General features: G+C 43.3%; 1 protein-coding gene across 1 annotated transcript in view; it reads left to right on the top strand.

Moving 5' to 3' along the window:
* kcnh3 (potassium voltage-gated channel, subfamily H (eag-related), member 3) overlaps positions 1-22,014 on the top strand; it is a 114,615-nt gene that overhangs the window by 88,681 nt on the left and 3,920 nt on the right. The window contains exons 8-11 of the mRNA XM_010880027.5: positions 2,194-2,583; positions 9,685-9,884; positions 10,167-10,416; positions 19,524-19,738. Of these exons, the coding sequence (XP_010878329.3) occupies positions 2,194-2,583; positions 9,685-9,884; positions 10,167-10,416; positions 19,524-19,738 (1,055 nt within the window). The remainder of the gene's footprint in view (positions 1-2,193; positions 2,584-9,684; positions 9,885-10,166; positions 10,417-19,523; positions 19,739-22,014) is intronic.

Below are 22,014 nucleotides of genomic sequence, written 5' to 3'. Positions count from 1 at the left end.
ATGTTCTCATCATTTATATTATGTTGTTTAATTATGATACTGACTGTTGTGTACCCAAAATTGTGCAAGAGTTAATTGTGCGCATGTGTGAAGAGACGGGACTTTTATTTTGACCTGTCTCAAGCAAAAAATTGGTCGCCGTATACTCAGCCCCTGCTGCTGTTCCCTCGTGCACAGATGTTATGCCAGTGCATTGAGATGTAAACTGAAAATAAAACAGTATTAATAGTTATATTTGGAGTGATCTTTGGTGGATGGATGACAACAACCTATTGCACATGGACATGGCGGAGAGAAATGAAACCTTAACAGCGCAGAAAAGAAAATCCTAACGCACTGACAAACTAAAAGATGTGATATATTATGACCTACTGTAAAAAAACAACAACAACATAATTACAAACTTCAGTGTTTATTTTTGTGCAACATGGACTTCAAGATTTCATTTGTGTGACTTTACCAAAGCATTTGACTTATATGTATTCCTTCAGATGCGAGCCTGTGCGCTTTACATGACGTTTCAGGGTTAGGCCCGGCAGTTGCGCATGGACTGGGTTCAGTAATAAAAGGCTTTGAATTACCAAAAAATAATTCAGACTGACAAAATAATAAAAATTACATTCTTCTTCTTTTAGACAATAATAGAAATAATAATAATAACGACATTCTTCTTCTAAATAACAATAAACGTCATTGATAAATATCATGAAATAATAAGACGAATATTACAAATTGTCATGCAGTTATTAATGTGAATGAATGGTACTCCACATCACATCATCATCTTTTATTCCGCTTTTTAAACTGCCAAATGAAACAATTTTATTTATTTCTACCTCCCTGGTGATCGTCTCAATCTCCACGTCAGAGAAGTTTCTCTTTTTTGCTGTCTTCCGTGTGTCCATGGCGTAAAATGAGGGCGTGGGGGAAGCGGAGACTTGAATATATAGGGGCGTGTTATTCTAATGACGATCGTTTTCAGCCGCGGCATTTATCAAGGGAAGGTATTGCGTACACCTGGATTTTAAAGGTACGCACAGTTTCATAAATCAGGCGATGAGAGGAGTGTAAGCAAAATCTTACGCCAACATATACGCCCGTTTCTACGCAAGAATGATAAATGAGGGCCATTGTGTAGGTTCAGAACCTTGGACAGGAACATAGAGACATTGTGTAGGTTCAGAACCTTGGACAGGAACATAGAGACATTGTGTAGGTTCAGAACCTTGGACAGGAACATAGAGACAGTGTGTAGGTTCAGAACCTTGGACAGGAACATAGAGACAGTGTGTAGGTTCAGAACCTTGGACAAGGACAAAGAAAAGTGCATTGTCAGAGATTTCAGGACAAAGGGTGGTGAAGTGGATTCATCTTCCGTTATGTAGATTGAAATACTGACAGAGAAACGTCTCCCAAGTGCATATATCGTGCATATATCATATATGTAATACACACACAAGTTTTTCCTAGCCACTGAAATTCAACACTACTGTTGTTTGCTCCTTGGGGTTTAAGGCCGGGTGTCTCTGTAAAGCACTTTGTGACAACTGCTGTTGTAAAAACAGCTTTATAAATAAATTTGATTGATTGATTGACACAACTGGCCAAACAAACCTATTGAATATACCACATCTGTGCAAATTGCAGATTCCCATACAAATGCATTGATAAGCAAATATATTCACACAAATACATACACACACACACACACACACACACAACCCTGCCTGCCGCTTACGAACAGCATTCACATGCTGGCATACAAATCAAGACACGTACACCTTCTATTCATTAATTCTGGCCCACATGTCCTAGAAATGCTAGCTCTCCTAATGACAAGCTAATTAGGCAACAGCTGAGGTGTAACATTCATAATGATATTGGTTCAATTAGTTGACTTGGTTTACCAACAGACGTTCATTAACATATTTTGAACATTGGGCCTGCTTGGCTTCAAGGTGTGTATGTAGGGAACACATCGGTCCTGCGTGGCTTTCTGACAGCCCCGCTTGACTATAAAGAAACGGCTATGGTTTCCTTGACTGTGTTTCTCCAGATTGCTGACATGTCCGTAATGCATTATTTGTGTTATTTCTTTGTAACTTTCCTTTTTATCCATTCTCTTCTCCCATGTTTTTTTTTCCTGTCCCTCTATCTCCCTCTACAACCCACCTCCGACCCCCCTACCCCCAGGTTGGCTACATGAGCTGGGAAAGCGTCTTGGCACCCCTTATTTCCTGGCTCCCCTTGCAACTCTGGCTCCTGATTCGCTGCATCACGCCATAGTCGAGACCCTCCCTACCAACAGCAGTCAGTGGAATGTGTCTGGGTCTGAGCTGGCAGGGCGCGATTTGTGGAACTCCAGCCAATGGAATGTTACAGAGATGGGGGCTGTGGGCGGCGCTGCTGGGCTCGGGGTGAGTCAGAGTGGAGGGATGCTGGCCGGGGGTCCATCTGTCAGGAGCTCCTATGTGACGTCACTGTACTTCGCTCTGAGCAGTCTGACCAGCGTGGGCTTCGGAAACGTCTCGGCCAACACGGACTCAGAGAAGATCTTCTCCATTTGCACCATGCTCATAGGGGGTGAGTTCCTTGACCTACAAAAGTTATTGGTTGGCTAGAATGTCACATCTTGGCATTGTGAGGGAAGAGGGGAAGAAAAGAAACATTCTCTGCTCTCTCTTATCTTGACTTTAAAGATATTATAATTAATATTAGCAGCACCAGACGCTCAGGCAAGCTGTGTTCACTGATCTACTGTAACATACTGTTGGTAGGGCTCCCAGCTCTGCCACCAAACTCCCCAAGCTATTACATCTGCCACCTCTGGTCTCTCGGCAATACCACTCCTACAGGATTAAAGCTTTCGCTGAACTCATTCAATCTCTCCTGTGTCCTGGCACCCCAATAGTGGAACCGGTTTCCACTTGAAAAAAGGACAGCAGAGTCCCTGCTCATGTTCATAGAACGTCTGAAACCCTACGGTCTCAAAGAGTCGCCTTCATGAACGAAAACAAATTCTTGCTATTTCAGTTATAATTTGTTTTTCCTCTTCCTTCTAGCACTGACTTTGGTGATCGCTAATTCATTAAGGGGGGTTCCTAGTTATCATTTGCTTGCTTTAACAAATACCAAATGAATGACTGAGTGTACTGAGTGTAATTTTAGGCTACAACAACAGTATACCTGTGTGCGCCTTTCCCTGTAAATAAGTCTTTCATTTTGCCATCTTGCTCAGAACACATATTTACCGCATTATATCATTGTCAGGGTTAAAAGATGTGGGCCTTTTATTACCTCTAAATGCACATGGGCAGTTCTATAACAAGGCCATAGCCTACTTACGGACATTAAACATTTGTCTGTTCGCACCTTGTTCACTCGTGTAACACTGGGGGTGTATTCTGGCAAACATAAAATGTTTTCATTTCAAAATAGTTTATGTTGGGGAAATGTAGGTTATTCCTCAATTCAGGTCTATTTGACAAAACGTTTTGCAACTAAAACAGCAAACTGGAGTTTGTAATGTGGTGTCATAGAGTGCTGCTACTGTACAGTCCTTTGCTTCTACTGTCACCACGTGCTTTTCCAGTGCGCTTGAACTCCGCTTTGAGGCGAACAAGATGAAATCGATTTTTAGCCCAAACTTCACAGGTGGTTTTCCAAATAACATTTCCAATAAGCTTTGGGGGTACATTTTCCGATGTGTCAAATAGTTCTTTTGGTTTTCTCGTGATTCGGTTTAGTCTAACGGTTTTGCTCTCCCGGGCGTCCGTTTGGGTTTGTGAACAAAGCCTCAAAACCAGCTGGCTTAAGAGGTTCTTCTCTCTGTAGATGAGGGCTTTGTTACTGGTGGTTTGATTTATGGTCTTAATTCAGCCCTGCATGCATTACTCTGTGTTTTGCATTGCAGTCTGAGAAGACTATAGCAGATTCCTAAATGCACTCTCAATTGGGAGTTCATTCAGTTTTGTGACTCTTAGTTGGTAAGTGAAGCCCAAAGCCTTTGTCTTTCTCTGTCTTTCTGTTTCACTTAAAATGCAATGAGGCCTAGGAATGTCCTCTTGCCTCATGCAGGCACCTCTAAAAATGTATCTTTGAATTTATTGTTCTCAGTGTAGAAACATGTCTTTTCCCATGTGTCATTTTGGTTGACACTGTCCTCACAGTCTATTAAATTGGTGGTCAGTAAGCCCGGTTAGAATTTGTCCTTGTTTAGTCTGACATAAGGTGTTTCAATTTCTAGGGGCCAAATAGCAATTTAATTCACATCAGGGATGTTTAGTTGTTTCCAGGTAGAGCTGTTTTTTTATTTTAGGACTCTTTTTGGTTACATATAGGACAATCGTTGCAACCCAAAAGGATTAGACATGAACACCAGAAGGGTTATACATGAAAACCAGAAAGGTTATACATGAAAACCAGAAGGGTTATACATGAAAACCAGAAGGGTTATACATGAAAACCAGAAGGGTTATACATGAACACCAGAAGGGTTATACATGAATACCTGAAGGGTTATACATGAAAACCAGAAGGATTTCACCTGGAACTCAGGGGGTAATTCAAAGGATGCCCCCTCAGGGACAGCACATTATTTAGGAATCCATATTTCTGAGATTATAGAGAACTCTTTCCACGGTTGCACTCATGTGTTTCCAAGCCTTTGAACTGTCACATTTTCTAGGGCTTAATTTTAAATATGATAAGCATAATTTCTCTACTGAATTTCTTGCACTAGATTTTGATGGGAATATTTCTTTCTGAAAACCATCGTTCTTATTGAACAGAATACTTTGCAGGCTTTTAGTGTATTATTTTCATCCCAAAGCTACTCTGGGCATTGATTTGTAGTCACGGGTAGTTACATCTTGTACTTTATTTGATTCCTGGACTTTTTCTGAAAGTTAATTGATTGCCCAGTTAATGCTGTTTTCCAAGAGTATCAATTTTAACCTGTAGACATGCTCTTGACAGTAGGACAAGGTCAACAGCATAGAGCAGGATTTTGATCTCATCTTTCGAAGTTCAGTGGCTGGAGATTGGCCCAGTAAAAAACTCATTTTTCTTTTTAATACTATTTGTTTTTAGGTAATATATTTATTTTATTTTAGCTTTATTTAACCAGGTAAGCCGATTGACAACAAATTCTCATTTGCAATGGCAACCTGGCCAAGAAAAGCATAAAATAAATGACAGTGTTACATATAGAACAAGCAGAAAGACTCAAAATTTAAAAAAACTGCATTGAATGGGTGCAAATAATGTTTGAGTATAACGAATAAACAGATGATGTTCAAACATCTGAGAAGTGCTTATCAAAAAGCAGTTCAAAAAGCAGTTCTGGCAGTTGTTCTTTAAAGACATGGGGGAAGATGGAAGTGTCTTTTGCAATTAATTCCAGTCTGTACCTGTAGAGAACTGAAAGGAAAGGTAGCCAATAGAGGTATTGACTTTAGGTCAGTGAAATGTACCAGCTACATCGTAGATTTCGATTGGTTATAGAGAAAGTCACCTGAGCTGCGGGAGGGTGGGATTAGCCTAGCAAGGTCTTATAGATAACCTGGTACCAGTGGGTCTGGCCACTTGTATGCAATGAGAGCCAATCAACAAGTAAGTGAAGATCACAATGGTGGGCGTTATATGGGGTGTTTTTTTAAAGCGGATGGCATTATGATAGACTACATCTAACATTATGCGAAGACTAGTGGTGGTAATCCTTTAAACTAAACAAAACCTCACCCTGTCAAGGCACATCTGCCTCAAATCAAGCCTCATCAGTGGGTGGCAGCTAAGCTTTCCCAGCAGCTTAATTTTTGCCTTCTGCTATGTTTGTTAATGAATGCCCAAAAGTGCCCTGGACACTGACACTGTGTCTGATCCCTGTATCTCTCCCCGCTACAATATACACAGACAAACAAATAAAATATAGGAGGGATATGACCTCCAGGTTCCAAAACCAGCTTTAATAAGGCATCCTGGAGCTCAGGGCGATGTGGTTCAGCATTAAATAATGAATGCAGTCAGGGCTACAAGCCTTTCCTGGTCCATGGCTATGTATTATCGCCAGCTTGTGTAATTTGGCTGATAAGTGGGGATTTCGTTTAATCAGAAATTATAACTACCTTTACTAGCTGTTTACAAAACATTTTTGCTGGTAAGACATGCTAAAATGCTCCTGTCTATATATTCTGGGGGAGCGTCTCCTCTCAGCCTGGCAGCTGTACTGCCCTAAATATTCACTTCACTCATCAGTTGGTGCCTGGCTAGGCCCCCGCAGGGACATGAATATACAGGAACAGCAAGGACCAAGGATCACTTGGTTTTTCCTTTAAAGGTCTCTGATCCTTCTTCTCATCTCTTCTGTTTCCCTGACCTCCTGCCAATGTTGTTTAACAGAGCCCCATGCATCCGTGTCTCTCAGGACCCGGAGGATCTCCTTTGCAACAGAGGATCACAAAATGCAGGCTTGGAGTATATCTCCCCTGAGACCCCACCACAGAGACAAGCATTTTCCTTATTACGTTTTCGTCCTTTTTGGAGTTGGTCGGCCTTCCGGACCAGTTCACCGTGGTAGTTGAAAGGCATTATGAGAGAACCAATCTGCCGTCTGCAATCAGCGGTGACTATAGAGAGGAAAATGGCCATAGCTGCACCCAAAATGGCAATGTACACCAAAGGACTTTTTCCCAGCCTATTTAGCGACAGACAGACAGACAGAAACAGAGAGAGACAGACACACAGTGATAGAGTTTTTAGTGGTTCACTTCAGTGTTTCACTGAGGCTGGTGGTCATATTGTAAGGACTCAGTGTACTTTAAGTGCTACATTTTGGTGCCACCTACAGCGGGGAGAACAAGTATGTGATACACTGCCGATTTTCCCACTTACAAAGCATGTAGAGGTCTGTCATTTTTAATCATAGGTACACTTCAACTGTGAGAGACGGAATCTAAAACAAAAATACAGAAAATCTCATTGTATGATTTAAAAAAAAAATAATTGCATTTTATTGCATGACATAAGTATTTGATCACCTACCAACCAGTAAGAATTCCGGCTCTCACAGACCAGTTCGTTTTTCTTTAAGAAGCCCTCCTGTTCTCCACTCATTACCTGTATTAACTGCACCTGTTTGAACTCGTTACCTGTATAAAAGACACCTGTCCACACACTCAATCAAACAGACTCCAACCGCTCCACAATGGCCAAGACCAGAGAGCTGTGTAAGGACATCAGGGATAAAATTGTAAACCTGCACAAGGCTGGGATGGGCTACAGGACAATAGGCAAGCAGCTTGGTAAGAAGGCAACAACTGTTGGTGCAATTATTAGAAAATGGAAGAAGTTCAAGATGACGGTCAATCTCCCTCGGTCTGGGGCTCCATGCAAGATCTCACCTCGTGGGGCATCAATGAGGAAGTTGAGGGATCAGCCCAGAACTACATGGCAGGACCTGGTCAATGACCTGAAGAGAACTGGGACCACAGTCTCAAAGAAAACCATTAGTAACACATTACTCCCCCTGTTCTAGCCAGGACATGTGAAGTTTGCCAAGGACCATCTGGATGATCCAGAGGAGGAATGGGAGAAGGTCATGTGGTCTGATGAGACAAAAATAGAGCTTTTTGGTCTAAACTCCACTCGCTGTGTTCGGAGGAAGAAGAAGAATTAGTACAACCCCAAGAACACCATCCCAACCATGAAGCGTGGAGGTGGAAACATCATTCTGTGGTGATGCTTTTCTGCAAAGGGGACAGGACAACTGCACCGTATTGAGGGGAGGATGGATGGGGCCATGTATCGTGAGATCTTGGCCAACAACCTCCTTCCCTCAGTAAGAACATTGAAGATGGGTCGTGGCTGGGTCTTCCAGCATGACAACGACCTGAAACACACAGCCAGGGCAACTAAGGAGTGGCTCCGTAAGAAGCATCTCAAGGTCCTGGAGTGGACTAGCCAGTCTCCAGACCTGAACCCAATAGAAAATCTTTGGAGGGAGCTGAAAGTCCGTATTGCCCAGAACTACAGGAAACATATGATCTCTGTAATTGCAAACAAAGGTTTTTGTACCAAATATTAAGTTCTGTTTTTCTGATGTATCAAATAATTATGTCATGCAATAAAATGCTAATTAATTACTTAAAAATCATACAATGTGATTTTCTCGATTTTTGTTTTAGATTCTGTCACTCACAGTTGAAGAGTAGATAAATTACAGACTTCAACATGCTTTGTAAGTGGGAAAACCTGCAAAATCGGCAGTGTATCAAATACTTGTTCTCCCCACTGTACATACAACACACATCAGGACGCATGCACGCAGGCACCCACACACACCCTGAAACTGACCTGTGAGAAAACCAGGCAGGCCCAGACTAACAGCAGTGTTAATTGTTCTCATCTCTCGGTAGCCAAAGTCAACTGAACACACACCACAACCCCCCACCCACCCCTACTGGCCTGTCACCAGAATTTAGCACTGTGCCATTACTGTCCCAGCCAGCTGACAGCTGGAATTCCACCCACACATTTACACACTCACATACAGAACAGGTTTCAAATGGACGGCACAACACCCAACATGGAGAAACACATGAATGCACAATGACACACCAACACAACACATCAACACACATCAGCTCCCCCTTTTTCATTACCAGCCCTGCCTGGCGAGATGGGGTGTGTTGTGTTGAAAGAGAAGTTCATTGGGTACAGTCGTGGACTATTCACCACATTGATGTGCCAGACAGATGTAAAACATCAACCGAAACAGAGACAGATTCACACCCTGGCAGGGAGAAACCGCAGGCTGCCAACAACCAGAAGGTTACGCAGTAAGAATGATAGCCACTCACTGTCTGTCTCATAGACAAGGATGGTTTTCTGAGAACTGGACACATTGATGTGGCTGCTTCAGTTGGTTCTGATAGTTCATCATTGGCGCACGCACGCACCCACACACGCACACGCACACACACACACACACTCATACCCATAAAAAGCAACCACCCACGCAATCACACATTCTGTGTCATAAATGCTGAGGGTGTGTGTGCGCACAGCAGTCTAATAGAGATCTGATCAACTGTGCACATCAGATCTCTAGACTGGAACCTCACCTAATACAGAGAGGGGGAGGGAGGGGGAGGGAGAGGGAGGGAGGGGGATGGAGGGGGAGGGAGAGGGAGGGAGAGGGAGGGGGAGGGGGAGGGAGGGAGAGGGGGATAAAAGGGAGGATAGAGGGGAAGAGGTTGGAAAGAGAAGGAGGAGAGAGGGAACGAGAGGGGAGAGATTTCTCCTTTGCTTGTTCCTTGGGGTTTTGGATAGGTGTTTATATAACCACTAACTGCTCTTGAAAAAAGGCTTTAAAAAAATTACTTTCATGACGATTGTTGAGAGAGAGGAAGATAGGCAGTAACACTGGCCTATTTCTATTTTGTCAGTGGGATTGGGACTGTTGTGAGGGAAGTACCTCCTTAGATACAATATGATGGACAGGTGCCATTTTTTCCGCTTCAACAGGGAAAAGACTTAAGCCGGATGTTTCTGAACTTGGGACAGAAGGTTGTGATTTGAACCTGATTTGAATGTGTATCCTTATGTATTATACTATGCACTCAAAACACCACAGCGGTATGGTCACACGTGCCTATGAAGCCCCCCCTGTGCCTCTGCCCTCAGCCCTGATGCATGCGGTGGTGTTTGGCAACGTGACGGCCATCATCCAGAGGATGTATTCGCGCCGCTCCCTGTACCACACCCGCACCAAGGACCTGAAGGACTTCATCAGGGTCCACCGCCTGCCCAAGGCCCTGGAGCAGCGCATGCTGGAGTGTTTCCAGACCACCTGGTCGGTCAACAATGGCATCGACGTCAGCGAGGTGGGTTAGCAAAACGGACAACCTGAACGTCCCTTTCTGACCTCTCTTGCTAAAATCGTTTTTTTTCCCCCCAGTGCAACGGATTGTTCAAAAGCGTCACCCTGTATTGATTCTTCTTTCACTTCCTGTCTCAATACAAATACCTTCATTTGTCTCTCTCTCTCTTCAGCCCCGCGTGCTCACTCTTGAACTTTCATTCTCATCTGTCCCGACTCGATCTCATCTTGTATTCTCTTTCTCTCATCCCCCACTCAATGCCCGGCACTTGATCTCCCTCTCCAGTTGCTGAAGGACTTCCCGGATGAGCTGAGGGCGGACATCGCCATGCACCTGAACAAGGAGCTGTTGCAGCTTCCACTGTTCGAGTCAGCCAGTAGGGGGTGCCTCCGCTCGCTGTCCCTCATCATCAAGACATCGTTCTGCGCACCGGGGGAGTTCCTCATCCGTCAGGGAGACGCCCTCCAGGCAATCTACTTTGTCTGCTCCGGGTCCATGGAGGTGCTGAAGGATAATACTGTGCTGGCCATTCTGGGTATGGAACACACATTCACACACACACAGACACACACACAGTGAATTACAGTGTTGGATGTTCCAAAAAGGAGAGGAGGGGTCAGAACTTTGGATGGATTGTCACACTGCATGTATCAAATTCTCAGCAAATGTAGTTCGCCAATTCGACCAAGCCATAGCAGACCCATTTCCTTTGACAATAATAAGAAATGTTTTGGCCAAAATTAGATTGAGAAATGTGTTATTTGCACTTGGTTAGTCTTAAAATGGCCTCGGAAACACAATAATTATTAGCGGATTTGGGTCAGGCGTAGGGTCAAGGACATCAAGGATGTAGCTTGTAGCCCTGACTCCAGACTGGGAGCAGGCCAGGTAAGAGCACAGGCTAAACAGTTTATATATAGAAAAACTGGTCTATGTGGACTATATGACAAATGACAGATTAGTACAAAGACATATATAAATGTTGAATTGAAAGTTGAAAAAGTAATTTAAGGTCATATAATGAAATTTAAAAAAGACTTTCTAGTCCCGTCACCTACACACATTGGTTTTACCATGTAAGAGGAGGACAACCAATTGAGTACCATTAAAAAACGAAATCCTAAACTCAATGCTAACCTTAATCTTAACCTACAGTAACCATTACCGCAATACGCTTACCTCTGTCTAAATTAAATCTAACCGCCTTAACTTACCTAAGCATTATTCTAAAACTAAGCTTAACCTCAAGTCAGATACATTTTACTGTAATGTCAATGGTTACTGTAGTGCTAAATGTCCTCACTACGAAAGTAAAACAGGAACTCACACACACACACACACACACACACACACAATTGACTGTGTGACAGATTGACAAAAGGATCATTTCTCAGTAGACTGGCTACAGTCAAGTCAATTTCCCAGAGCTAGCGCTCACTCAGACGGACAGGACACTGGGAAGAGCAGCGTTTATGTGGATCTACCAACACAGAGGAGGAACAGAGTGATGGAGGGATGGAGTATAAGAAAGGCTGTAGTTATGTTGTTTGAAACAGGAAGGCCATATAAGTGTCACTGTCCAATGAAATGGACAAAAATGCCATATTGTCAATTAAAAGACATGCAATTATGAAACATTTGTAGCAATTTTTTTCTTCATTTTATTACATTTTTATAGCCCACTGAGTGTACAGATATCAATACAGGAAAATGACACGATATTCATCCGACAGCAGCAACACAGAGAAAAAAAACAACTACCAAAAACATATGAGTCATTGAATGGAGGAATGAATCACATAGGCAGAAATAATTCAATGACTGTAGGCTTGACCTTTCAAAAGAGCAGACATGTTTTATATTTCTATTGCCTCTGGTGACAGATAAGTGAAGATATAGTGAATCTCTGTTATTGCACAGTGACAGACTCATGTTGATGGATAACTCACTCCACGTACTGCTGACTGTTCTGCAGCTCTTTGAACACGTCAGATAAATACAGACAAAGAATGCAAAACAATTGCACACAGATGCAATAGATCCTACAGACTGTACATATCATACTACAGACACTATCCCTATGAACAGATTTAATATCAAACTTTAGACACTATCACTATGGACATAGTTAATATCACACTACAGACACTACCCATATAGACAATTGTTTGTATCACACTACAGACACACTATCCCTATGGACAAAGTTAATATCAAACTACAGACACTATCCCTGTGGACATAGTTAATATTAGACTAGACACTTCAGGGAGTATCTACCCACTTGTGCTGTTGCCCACAGCCTATAGAACCACAAGACATCTCCATTAACACAGTAACACACTTTGCATACACATGCCTTCTGTATATCCTCTTTGTCCTTGGCCCGCTGTTAATAATACCAGCAACAAGAGAAGTGAAGGGGACCCATTCATCATCTGGAAAGCCCTACACCGGGGATACTCCAATCAGAGGCTGGGCCACTGTGCTGCTGGTAGCCTTCTCTACATGGAAGTGAAGTGAAATCTGAAATGAATCCATGATTAGAGGAAGGAGATTGAAAACCAGCTATGCTGTGGTATAGTGGAGCCCATGGTCTTGAATAGCGTGTGGTCTCCACCACAGCTTTTGAATAACAGACATGTGCTACATGTGACAGACAGGTGGGACGTAATCACCAGAGATACCAAGTAGGGAATTGTGATAGTAACGTCTAAAGGCTTGACTTTTACCATTCCACCTCACCGTGTGTTCTGTCACATAGCAGACTGACACTAAAGCTCTTTCCTACCTATGACACTACTCTATATAAACCATGTTTTAATGGTTTTGTGTGTCACTGGTTTCAAACATGGAGACAATTATATGCGCAAATGCAACAACTGAAGGCTGTGATGCTTGTTTGCAGAGATGCTTGTTTGTCTGTGGTTTCTGCAGACATCTGAGCCTACAGTGGTAGCTGGATAGTACCGGGGCAAATGGCTTTTATGATTCCTACTCCATCAACGCACACAGAATATACCTTTAAGAAGTCATGTGGATCCAGAGAAAGGTATTGAAGGTAGACAAACAGAAAGACAATGACATAGAGGGGGAGAGAGCTGGGGCCAAAACAGCACAGAAGAAAACTGGAAAGCAATCAGAAACCAACAAATCCAATAAATCTTTCTGGGTGGCACATGCACTCATAGCACAGAGGCTGTGTCAGTATCATCAGTATCAATCTAGCAATATGTACCTTCAACTACACATTCAGGCAAATACCAAAAGAAACCCACACAAACCAGAAGAATTACACCTTATACATTGACTATAAAAACTATAAAAACCCATTAGACTCCCCAGCTACTTATCAGGAGTTCAATAAAAAGCATGCAGACCCGATGGTGTCTTAAATTACATGCTCAGATTCACCAGTGCAACAATTCAATTAATTATATCAAAACAGTTTAATGTCATCTTGAGCGTAGTTCATTTCCTCAAAAATCCCCTGATCAGGAACCGAGGACTCATAACCCAATCGTTACAAAATTTGAGGCAGTTGCGTGAACAGTAACCTGAGGGAGGTTTCCATTCATATAAAAGAAAGACCCTGTCTAGACTCCATTAAGTCAATGTATATATTAATTTGTTGTTTTGTAACATCGTGCTTTGGCCATACATCTTAAAACTTCATGCATGCAAACAAAGAAAATGAAAAGAAAAAGAGGCAATGGAGACCGAGTGAGGCAGACAAAAGAAAGCTGCACTGGAGTTGTCGGAGCTTTCCAGCAATGAGGAAAGATGTGTGTTAGCGCTTCTACTTTAAGGCTATTGGGATTAATTCATATGACAGAGTTGTGTGGGAGGAAACAGCCACTAGAATGGTGTAGTAGCAGGATATTGTGTTTCTATGTATAAGACAGGGTGAGTGGAGATGTTTCTAATCGTCCGATTATCGGTCATGGCCTTTTGTCCTTCTACTACTGGAACATCAAGAAGGAACCCTGTATCATTCCAGGATAATACATTAGATCACTTGATTTTCCCATCCTTTGTCTCTGTAAAGGTTTTATTTAGAACTCTTCTTCCCATGTCATTTTCCTCTTATTTTATTCTCCAGTCTACTCATCTCCTGTGAGGTTTTGCTGTCTGCCTTAGTCTTGCCATCACTTGGCCCACAAAAACCTCCTATATTAAATGGGCCGAGAGGCAAAATTATCCAAAACGAAAGAAGGCAAAGTGCTGTAAGTCATTTCAGAAGGTCTAATTCATTTTAGCAATTGGTTTCACCAACAACAAGAGGGCTTTGTTGGAACCTACAGGGGGTTGAAAAATAAAACAGAAACACCACATGGAAAATTAAAATCACAATTACAAACACAGCTGCAGGGATCACATTAGGTTGATTACCACAGAATTGAATAAGCACCTCTTCAAGCTAATCGCAACAGCAACTGTACATTGTGAACATTGTGAGCTGAAATGTATGACAGGGCTGCCATTCTGAAAACCCTTGCATCCAGCACTAACACACAAATACACATATGTTGCATATGTTAGTGTAAGGAGCACAAAACCTGGACCCCTGAACAATGATAAACCTTGGACCATTGAACAATGGGAAAAGAAAATATATCATGATGAGTGATCTTTCACCCCATTTCCTAAATCCAGACGAGTTTACTTTTGGAGAAAGCCAAAGGATGCCCAGTGTCTGCTGCCAACAGTTAAACATGGGGTTCTGTAATGGTATGGGCAGCCATCTCGAGGGAGTCATTGTGTATGATGATTGTTTTGCATGGTTGTATAACAGCCAAGGAATATGGGGTCATTTTACAGGACCAGGTGCATCCTATGGTTCAAACACTGTTCCCATGATGTTCCAATATTCCAGCATTATAATGCCCAAATACACACTGCCAAAATACAAGAGTGGTTTTATGAACACCAGGATGATGCCAAATGCCTTCATCGCATTAAAGTGAACTTTAATGCGATGTTCCAGAGTGCAGACCTGAAAGTCATTTTCCACCTTATTCATCCCTCAAAGAACTGAGGCCTTGGATAACTGATTAATATCCCACAGTCCACCCAGGTCAGGACTTATATGACTGTTCTGATGGCAAAGGGAGGCCCTACACCATATTAGGTCCTTGATATTAAGGAATTGTTAGGCGTTTCTGTTATTTTGTCCACCCCCTGCATATGTTCATTTTTATGAAATAATAGGTATGACATTTCAGATTGAAAAATACAATTATGCTAACCGTAGATTGGACAACAGCCCCATTTTCCTGGATAACAATTATTTCCCCTTGCTTTTCTTTGTCTGATTTAGTTATAACCAGGTCTTCAACTGAATGGGTATGTGAGGTAATACCATATTATTTACTAAACCCCAAGTTTTAACTGGGCTAAAAGGATGGCTTAAATATTGCTGCCTTTATATTTTGAAATTCAGTTATCAAAAAGGATCCTGGTAACACAGGGTTTTGTGATGCCTTGTGTTTGAAATTAGCTTTGAAAAACGTGCAAAAGACAACTTCAAACCATTAGTGAGGCTCCTTCATCTCTGTGATTTTCCAAAAGCTGACCTATAGCCTTTCATATTGAAGGAGACCATTTTCTCAAATGCAGAATGCTTTCAGGGATGCGTCGGTTAGCTTCTGTTGATTCTGGGTAAATAATGCGAAGCCTTTGAGGCTAAATGTTTTCTCCTCTCTCTGTGTGGACCGCTAACATTTTGTGGTAGGATACCATGCTTCCGACCATAAGGACCTTTCAATTATCTGCAAGCGGCAGTTTTATTGCAAACAAGATTCTCTGATTTGACATTAGATAAATATCTTAAGAATGCGGATATCTGTGTCCATTCTTCCTGTGAAACTTGAGTTTGACTATCCACCCTATATTTGATGCTTTGAGCATCTTCTCTTGATTACGAACTCAACGCTATAGAAGTGAGCTTGTAATCACAAAGGCTTGTATTACATCCAAAAATAGAACAGGGGCTTCATGATTTTCTCAGTGGAAACAGATCAACATGACCGTTATTTTAATTGAATTGATTACACACTAGCCCGAAGTGCTGAACGTTCTGTTCAGTTTGTAGTGCAGAGAATTTGGGATGCTAATATATTCTCAGACAAAAACAGTTTGGAGGCCAATCTAAGCTGCTGGCCACTGGATTGATACACTAGATGGATGGATAGATAGACCTAATGAACTGACAAAATGAATAGATTAAATTAATAGAAACATAGAAACATATTGATAGATGGATAATAGTAGGTGAATAGAAACAATATTGCCCTCTACTCATAGTTCCTGTATTCAGGGTCAACGTTTTCAGTGCCCATCCCATAAAAAACAGCTTAGTGAATTCTGACAAACCTCTGCCACACAGTGAGGGAAATAATGATTTGATCCCCTGCTGATTTTGTACATTTGCCCTCTGACTAAGAAATGATCAGTCTATAATTTTAATGGTAGGTTTATTTGAACTGTGAGAGACAGAATAACAACAAAAGAAATCCCGAAAAACGCATGTCAAAAATGTTATGAATTGATTTACAGTTTGAGTGAAATAAGTATTCGGGAGGGATTTTGTCCCACTCCTCTTTGCAGATCTTCTCCGAGTTTTTAAGGTTTCGATGCTGACGTTTGGCAACTCAAACCTTCAGCTCTCTCCACAGATTTTCTATGGGATTATGGTCTGGAGACTGACTAGGCCACTCCAGGACCTTAATGTGCTTCTTCTTGAGCCACTCCTTTGTTGCCTTGGCCGTGTGTTTTGGGTCATAGTCATGCTGGAATACCCATCCACGACCCATTTTCAATGCCCTGGCTGAGGGAAGGAGGTTCACATCCCTTTGACGCCTTGAAGTTGTGCTGTCCCCTTAGCAGAAAAACACCCCAAAGCATAATGTTTCCACCTTCATGTTTGACGGTGGGGATGGTGTTCTTGGGGTCATTCGTCCTCCTCCAAACACGGTGAGTTGAGTTAATGCCAAAGCGCTAGATTTTGGTCTATTCTGACCACAACACTTTCACCCAGTTCTCCTCTGAACCATTCAGATGTTCATTGACAGACTGCAGACGGGCCTGTACATGTGCTTTCTTGAGTAGGGGGACATTGCGAGCGCTACAGGATTTCAGGCGTAGTATGTAACCAATTGTTTTCTTGGTGACTATGGTCCCAGCTGCCTTGAAATCATTGACAAGATAATCCCGTGCAGTTCTGGGCTGATTCCTCATCGTTCTCATGATCATTGCAACTCCACGAGGTTGCAATGCATGGAGCCCCAGACCGAGAGAGATTGACAGTTCTTTTGTGTTTCTTCAATTTGCAAATAATCGCACCAACTGTTGTAACCTTCTCACCAAGCACTTTGGTGATGGTCTTGTAGCCCATTCCAGCCTTGTGTAGGTCTACAATCTTGTCCCTGACATCCTTGGACAGCTCTTTGGTCTTGGCCATGGTGGAGAGTTTGGAATCTGATTGATTGCTTCTGTGGATGGGTGTTTTTATACAGGTAATAAACTGAGATTAGGAGCACTCTTTAAGAGTGTGCTCCTAATCTCAGCTCGTTACCTGTATAAAAGACACCTGGGAGCCAGAAATCTTTCTGATTGAGAGGGGATCAAATACTTATTTCACTCATTAAAATGCAAAGCAATTTATAAAATTGTTTACATGCTCTCACTGTTCAAATAAACCTACCATTAAAATAATAGACAGATCATTTCTTTGTCAGTGGGCAAACGTACAAAATCAGCATAGGATCAAATAATGTTTTCCCTCACTGTGTGTAACCCAAACAACCAGACATGTTGGTCAACTTCAGTGTATAATTTGGTTTTCAAACACTCCTAGGATTACTGTGGGGAGAGGGGAAGGGAAGACAGAAAGTGAACAACAGACAGACACAGGATGTGTGTGTGTCATAGATATCCATATCAGGGTCTTAAAAGGCCAGGTGTTATCACCTTAATGACAGGCTAGAGCTGTGGTACCAAGCAAAGTGTGTGTGCGTGTGTGTGTGTCAGTGAGTAGATGGGTATTTATCTCCAAGCACCAGGCTCATATCTCTAATCATGGCACACACCCCAATGAGGAAGCAGTCAGTTAGGCCAGTCAGTCAGGCCAGTCAGTCAGGTTAGCTACATGGCAGCTCAGAGATTAATAATGAATGAATATTCCATTATTGAACCACTTGGATTATTAATCCACATACGAACACAGAGCCAGGCAGGGAGCAGTCAGGAACAGCACACCCCAATACATGTTGGATTATTAATCCACATACGAACACAGAGCCAGGCAGGGAGCAGTTAGGGACAGCACACCCCAATACAGGTTGGATTATTAATCCACATACGAACACAGCCAGGCAGGGAGCAGTCAGGAACAGCACACCCCAATACAGGTTGGATTATTAATCCACATACGAACACCGAGCCAGGCAGGGAGCAGTTAGGGACAGCACACCCCAATACAGGTTGGATTATTAATCCACATACGAACACAGCCAGGCAGGGAGCAGTCAGGAACAGCACACCCCAATACAGGTTGGATTATTAATCCACATACGAACACAGCCAGGCAGGGAGCAGTCAGGAACAGCACACCCCAATACAGGTTGGATCATTAATCCACATACGAACACAGCCAGGCAGGGAGCAGTCAGGAACAGCACACCCCAATACAGGTTGGATTATTAATCCACATACGAACACCGAGCCAGGCAGGGAGCAGTCAGGAACAGCACACCCCAATACAGGTTGGATTATTAATCCACATACGAACACCGAGCCAGGCAGGGAGCAGTTAGGGACAGCACACCCCAATACAGGTTGGATTATTAATCCACATAGGAACACAGAGCCAGGCAGGGAGCAGTTAGGGACAGCACACCCCAATACAGGTTGGATTATTAATCCACATAGGAACACAGAGCCAGATAGGGAGCAGTTAGGAACAGCACACCCCAATACAGGTTGGATTATTAATCCACATAGCCACAGAGTCAGGCAGGGAGCAGTTAGGGACAGCACACCCCAATACAGGTCCACTTTCAAACACCGCCAGAAAGAAGACAGTGGGGCAAAAAGTTAACAGACCTGACACAGGGTTAACTGACACCATAGGGTTAAAAAAAAAGTGTTTTAATAAATAAAGCCCTGAGTTTACAGTCAGCACAGGGTTAACAGACACTCCCTCCTTTTTTCCTCCCTCCCCCAATGGTAGTTTTCTCCTTTCTCAGGAAGGAGCTCTAGAGCACTGCCTTCATTTATTTAGAGAAACGAAAAAAACAGCACCGAATAACGTGTGAAGCCGTCATGACCTTAGGGCCACTGGTATTGATAATCTTCACCACACACTGGAGGTAATACACCTGAATAATTTAACAGGACTTTGTAGACACCCTCCATCTCACACACACACACACACACACACACACACACACACACACACACACACACACACACACACACACACACACTTTCATGTTAGGCTCACATAAAATGTGACTCCTTGATGTTGGAGTAATTGGAAAAGCCTAGTCACAAGCCCAGACTACCTATGATGGTTTCAAAGACTAACAGGGGTCTATGTGTGCGTGCGTGTGTGTGTCTGTGTATTCCCCCTCCTTCCAGGGAAAGGGGACCTCATCGGCAGCGACTCCCTGACCAAGGAGCAGGTGATCAAGACTAACGCCAACGTGAAGGCCCTGACCTACTGTGACCTGCAGTACATCAGTCTGAAGGGCCTGAGGGAAGTACTAAGGCTGTACCCAGAATACGCCCAGAAGTTCATCTCCGAGATACAACACGACCTCACATACAACCTCCGAGAGGGCCACGGAGCGGACGTGAGTAGGAGGGGACCAAATGCATTATGCTGCTGAGCGTCCAGACGCGCACAATCCTACACACACACACACAGCAGACTTAAACCCAATGAGACAAGAATAGCAACGTGCAGTGGTTTGGAGTGTGTGCTTGGGCTAAAAATAGCATAAGAGTAGGCGGGGGCTCTCCCAGTCAGGCTGTGTTCCCTGCAGCTCCGGCTAAGATTGGATGGTGCCTGATAAAAATAGCTCAGGCAGTGAGGAGAGGGGGAGAAGGACTCCGCTGCCTGATCAGCGCTCCTTTTCTCCCCTTCTTCTGTCCTCCCTCACCCTCGTGTCGTTCCGCCTCACGCTTCGAGGTAACGGGTCTATTTTTAGACCACGTTTCTAATCTTAGCTCCGAGCCCCGGAGGCAAACACGGCCAGCTTGGATGGGCCAAGGCGGGTTTGTTCACGTGCCTGTGTCTTAGTGTGTTTAAGAGAATGCGTACACACATTGTGTACATACATGTTCGCATGTGCTGGTGTCTCAACTATCCTTTCATGTAACATATGCAGATTTTGACAGTTTATGTTAAACACATAAAAACCCTTCAAAGAGAGGAGAGGGGAGTGAGGGAACTGAACAGAACGCCAAGCCATGCCAGGAACATAACAGTCTTCAGGGACGCCCTTCGTTTTCCCAACAAACCATCACTGCAGAGACGAGCGCTGTGAATGCTGATAGTTACCAGAATACCATGTGCGCTTTGCCTGCATTGTTGACGGCAGAGCTGGAGAAAGGAGGGTTTTTGCGTGGAGGAAAACAGCCCTTTGTGTGATAACAGCAATGAATGCATTCCGACTGCCAATTGTCTCTGCTGATTCACTTACTTCTGACTGACTGCTGCACGTGACCCAGGAGCTGGTGGGAACAAAATGTCCCGGGTTCACCAGTCAGACCTGTACACTGCAGGCACGAACACCCGCTGCGGAATACGCTACACGTATGAACAACGTGTAACTATGCATAGGCTGACATTCTTAGAAGGTGTGTGTCGAGGAGCTGCTCTTAAACATGCGGAACGAAACAAACATACACGCTTGTGGTCATAGGAGTCTGAAAAGGGCGCCCGTACGCTCCACCCGGGACGTGAACGCGACGGAACACACACTCTTGTACACTCCCACGCATCGTGAAGAAGCCCGTAGGCGCTCTGAGCTAAGATTGGAACGTTGGTCTAAAAATAATTGTTACTGTGAAGGGGGGGGGGGGGGGGGGGGGGGGTAGGACAGGGAAGAAGAAGGGAGTGCAGAAAGATGGCATACTTGAATAAAGTGAAAGTGGAAAGAAGAGGACAAAGAGAATTGGGCATGGCTGGCCCAGTTGCCATGGAGAAATCTCAGACCCATATATGATTGGGATTCAGGTCCAAGGTCTCTGGTTCAGGTGTGGTACCACACCGCCAGGTTTCACCCAGTACCTGTAAAGGAAAATCTAATGTATCACTCTTCCTCTTTTATATCTTTTTCCCCATCTCTCTCCTGTTTTCCATCCCTCTCCTCTGTTCTCTCCTTACTGTCCGAGCAGTCACTCCGAGCTGTGTACACACAAGGCTTTTCTTTAGTCATGCGTTGTGGCAGGCGGTCCCCATGGCCTAAGACTAGTGGATTTAGCTTGTCCTTTCAACACTACACCTCCTCATGTAATGTCATAGGCCGCTAATTCCCGCTTTGTTTGGCTGCTCTGCATATGGAAGTAATTTGCGGCCCCTCTAAGGACATTGTTGAATTATTAATTTGCCATTTGTTACGAGTGGTTGCCATGGGATGGGACGGGGGGGATGACTATAATTTGAAGGAAAAACATTTCTAATCTATCCAACTAAAACAGAGAACCAGTCACCGAGGATCTCCATCTTTAGTATTGGGGAATTCTTTAAATAACACAAACAGACTCTCTGAACAAAGGATAACACCAACGCATATGACACCAACTTTGATGTTCAAAGAACTTCTGGAAAAATGTTAAGCCCCTAAACAAACCATACAGAGAACTGTTAGCGATCTAAAATGTTGACCTAATGAGGAATAACTGTAGAACTATAAAGAAAGCTGACTAAGAAATTTGAATTAAAGAAAGCAAGACAACCAGAACACTGCAGATTCTCCAATAGCAGAACTGCACGTATTGGACAAAATACATGTCCCACAAACCAAAAAGGACATAACGATATGTTAGAAAATGTCACTGACAATAAAGCAAATTGAAATACGTAGAGAGATGGAGGGGACTTGAGTAGACGGGTGAAAGAGGG

The sequence above is a fragment of the Esox lucius genome, chromosome 16 (assembly GCF_011004845.1).
Source record: "Esox lucius isolate fEsoLuc1 chromosome 16, fEsoLuc1.pri, whole genome shotgun sequence".
NCBI lineage: Eukaryota > Metazoa > Chordata > Actinopteri > Esociformes > Esocidae > Esox > Esox lucius.
This window is presented reverse-complemented; position numbering and strand designations above follow the sequence as displayed.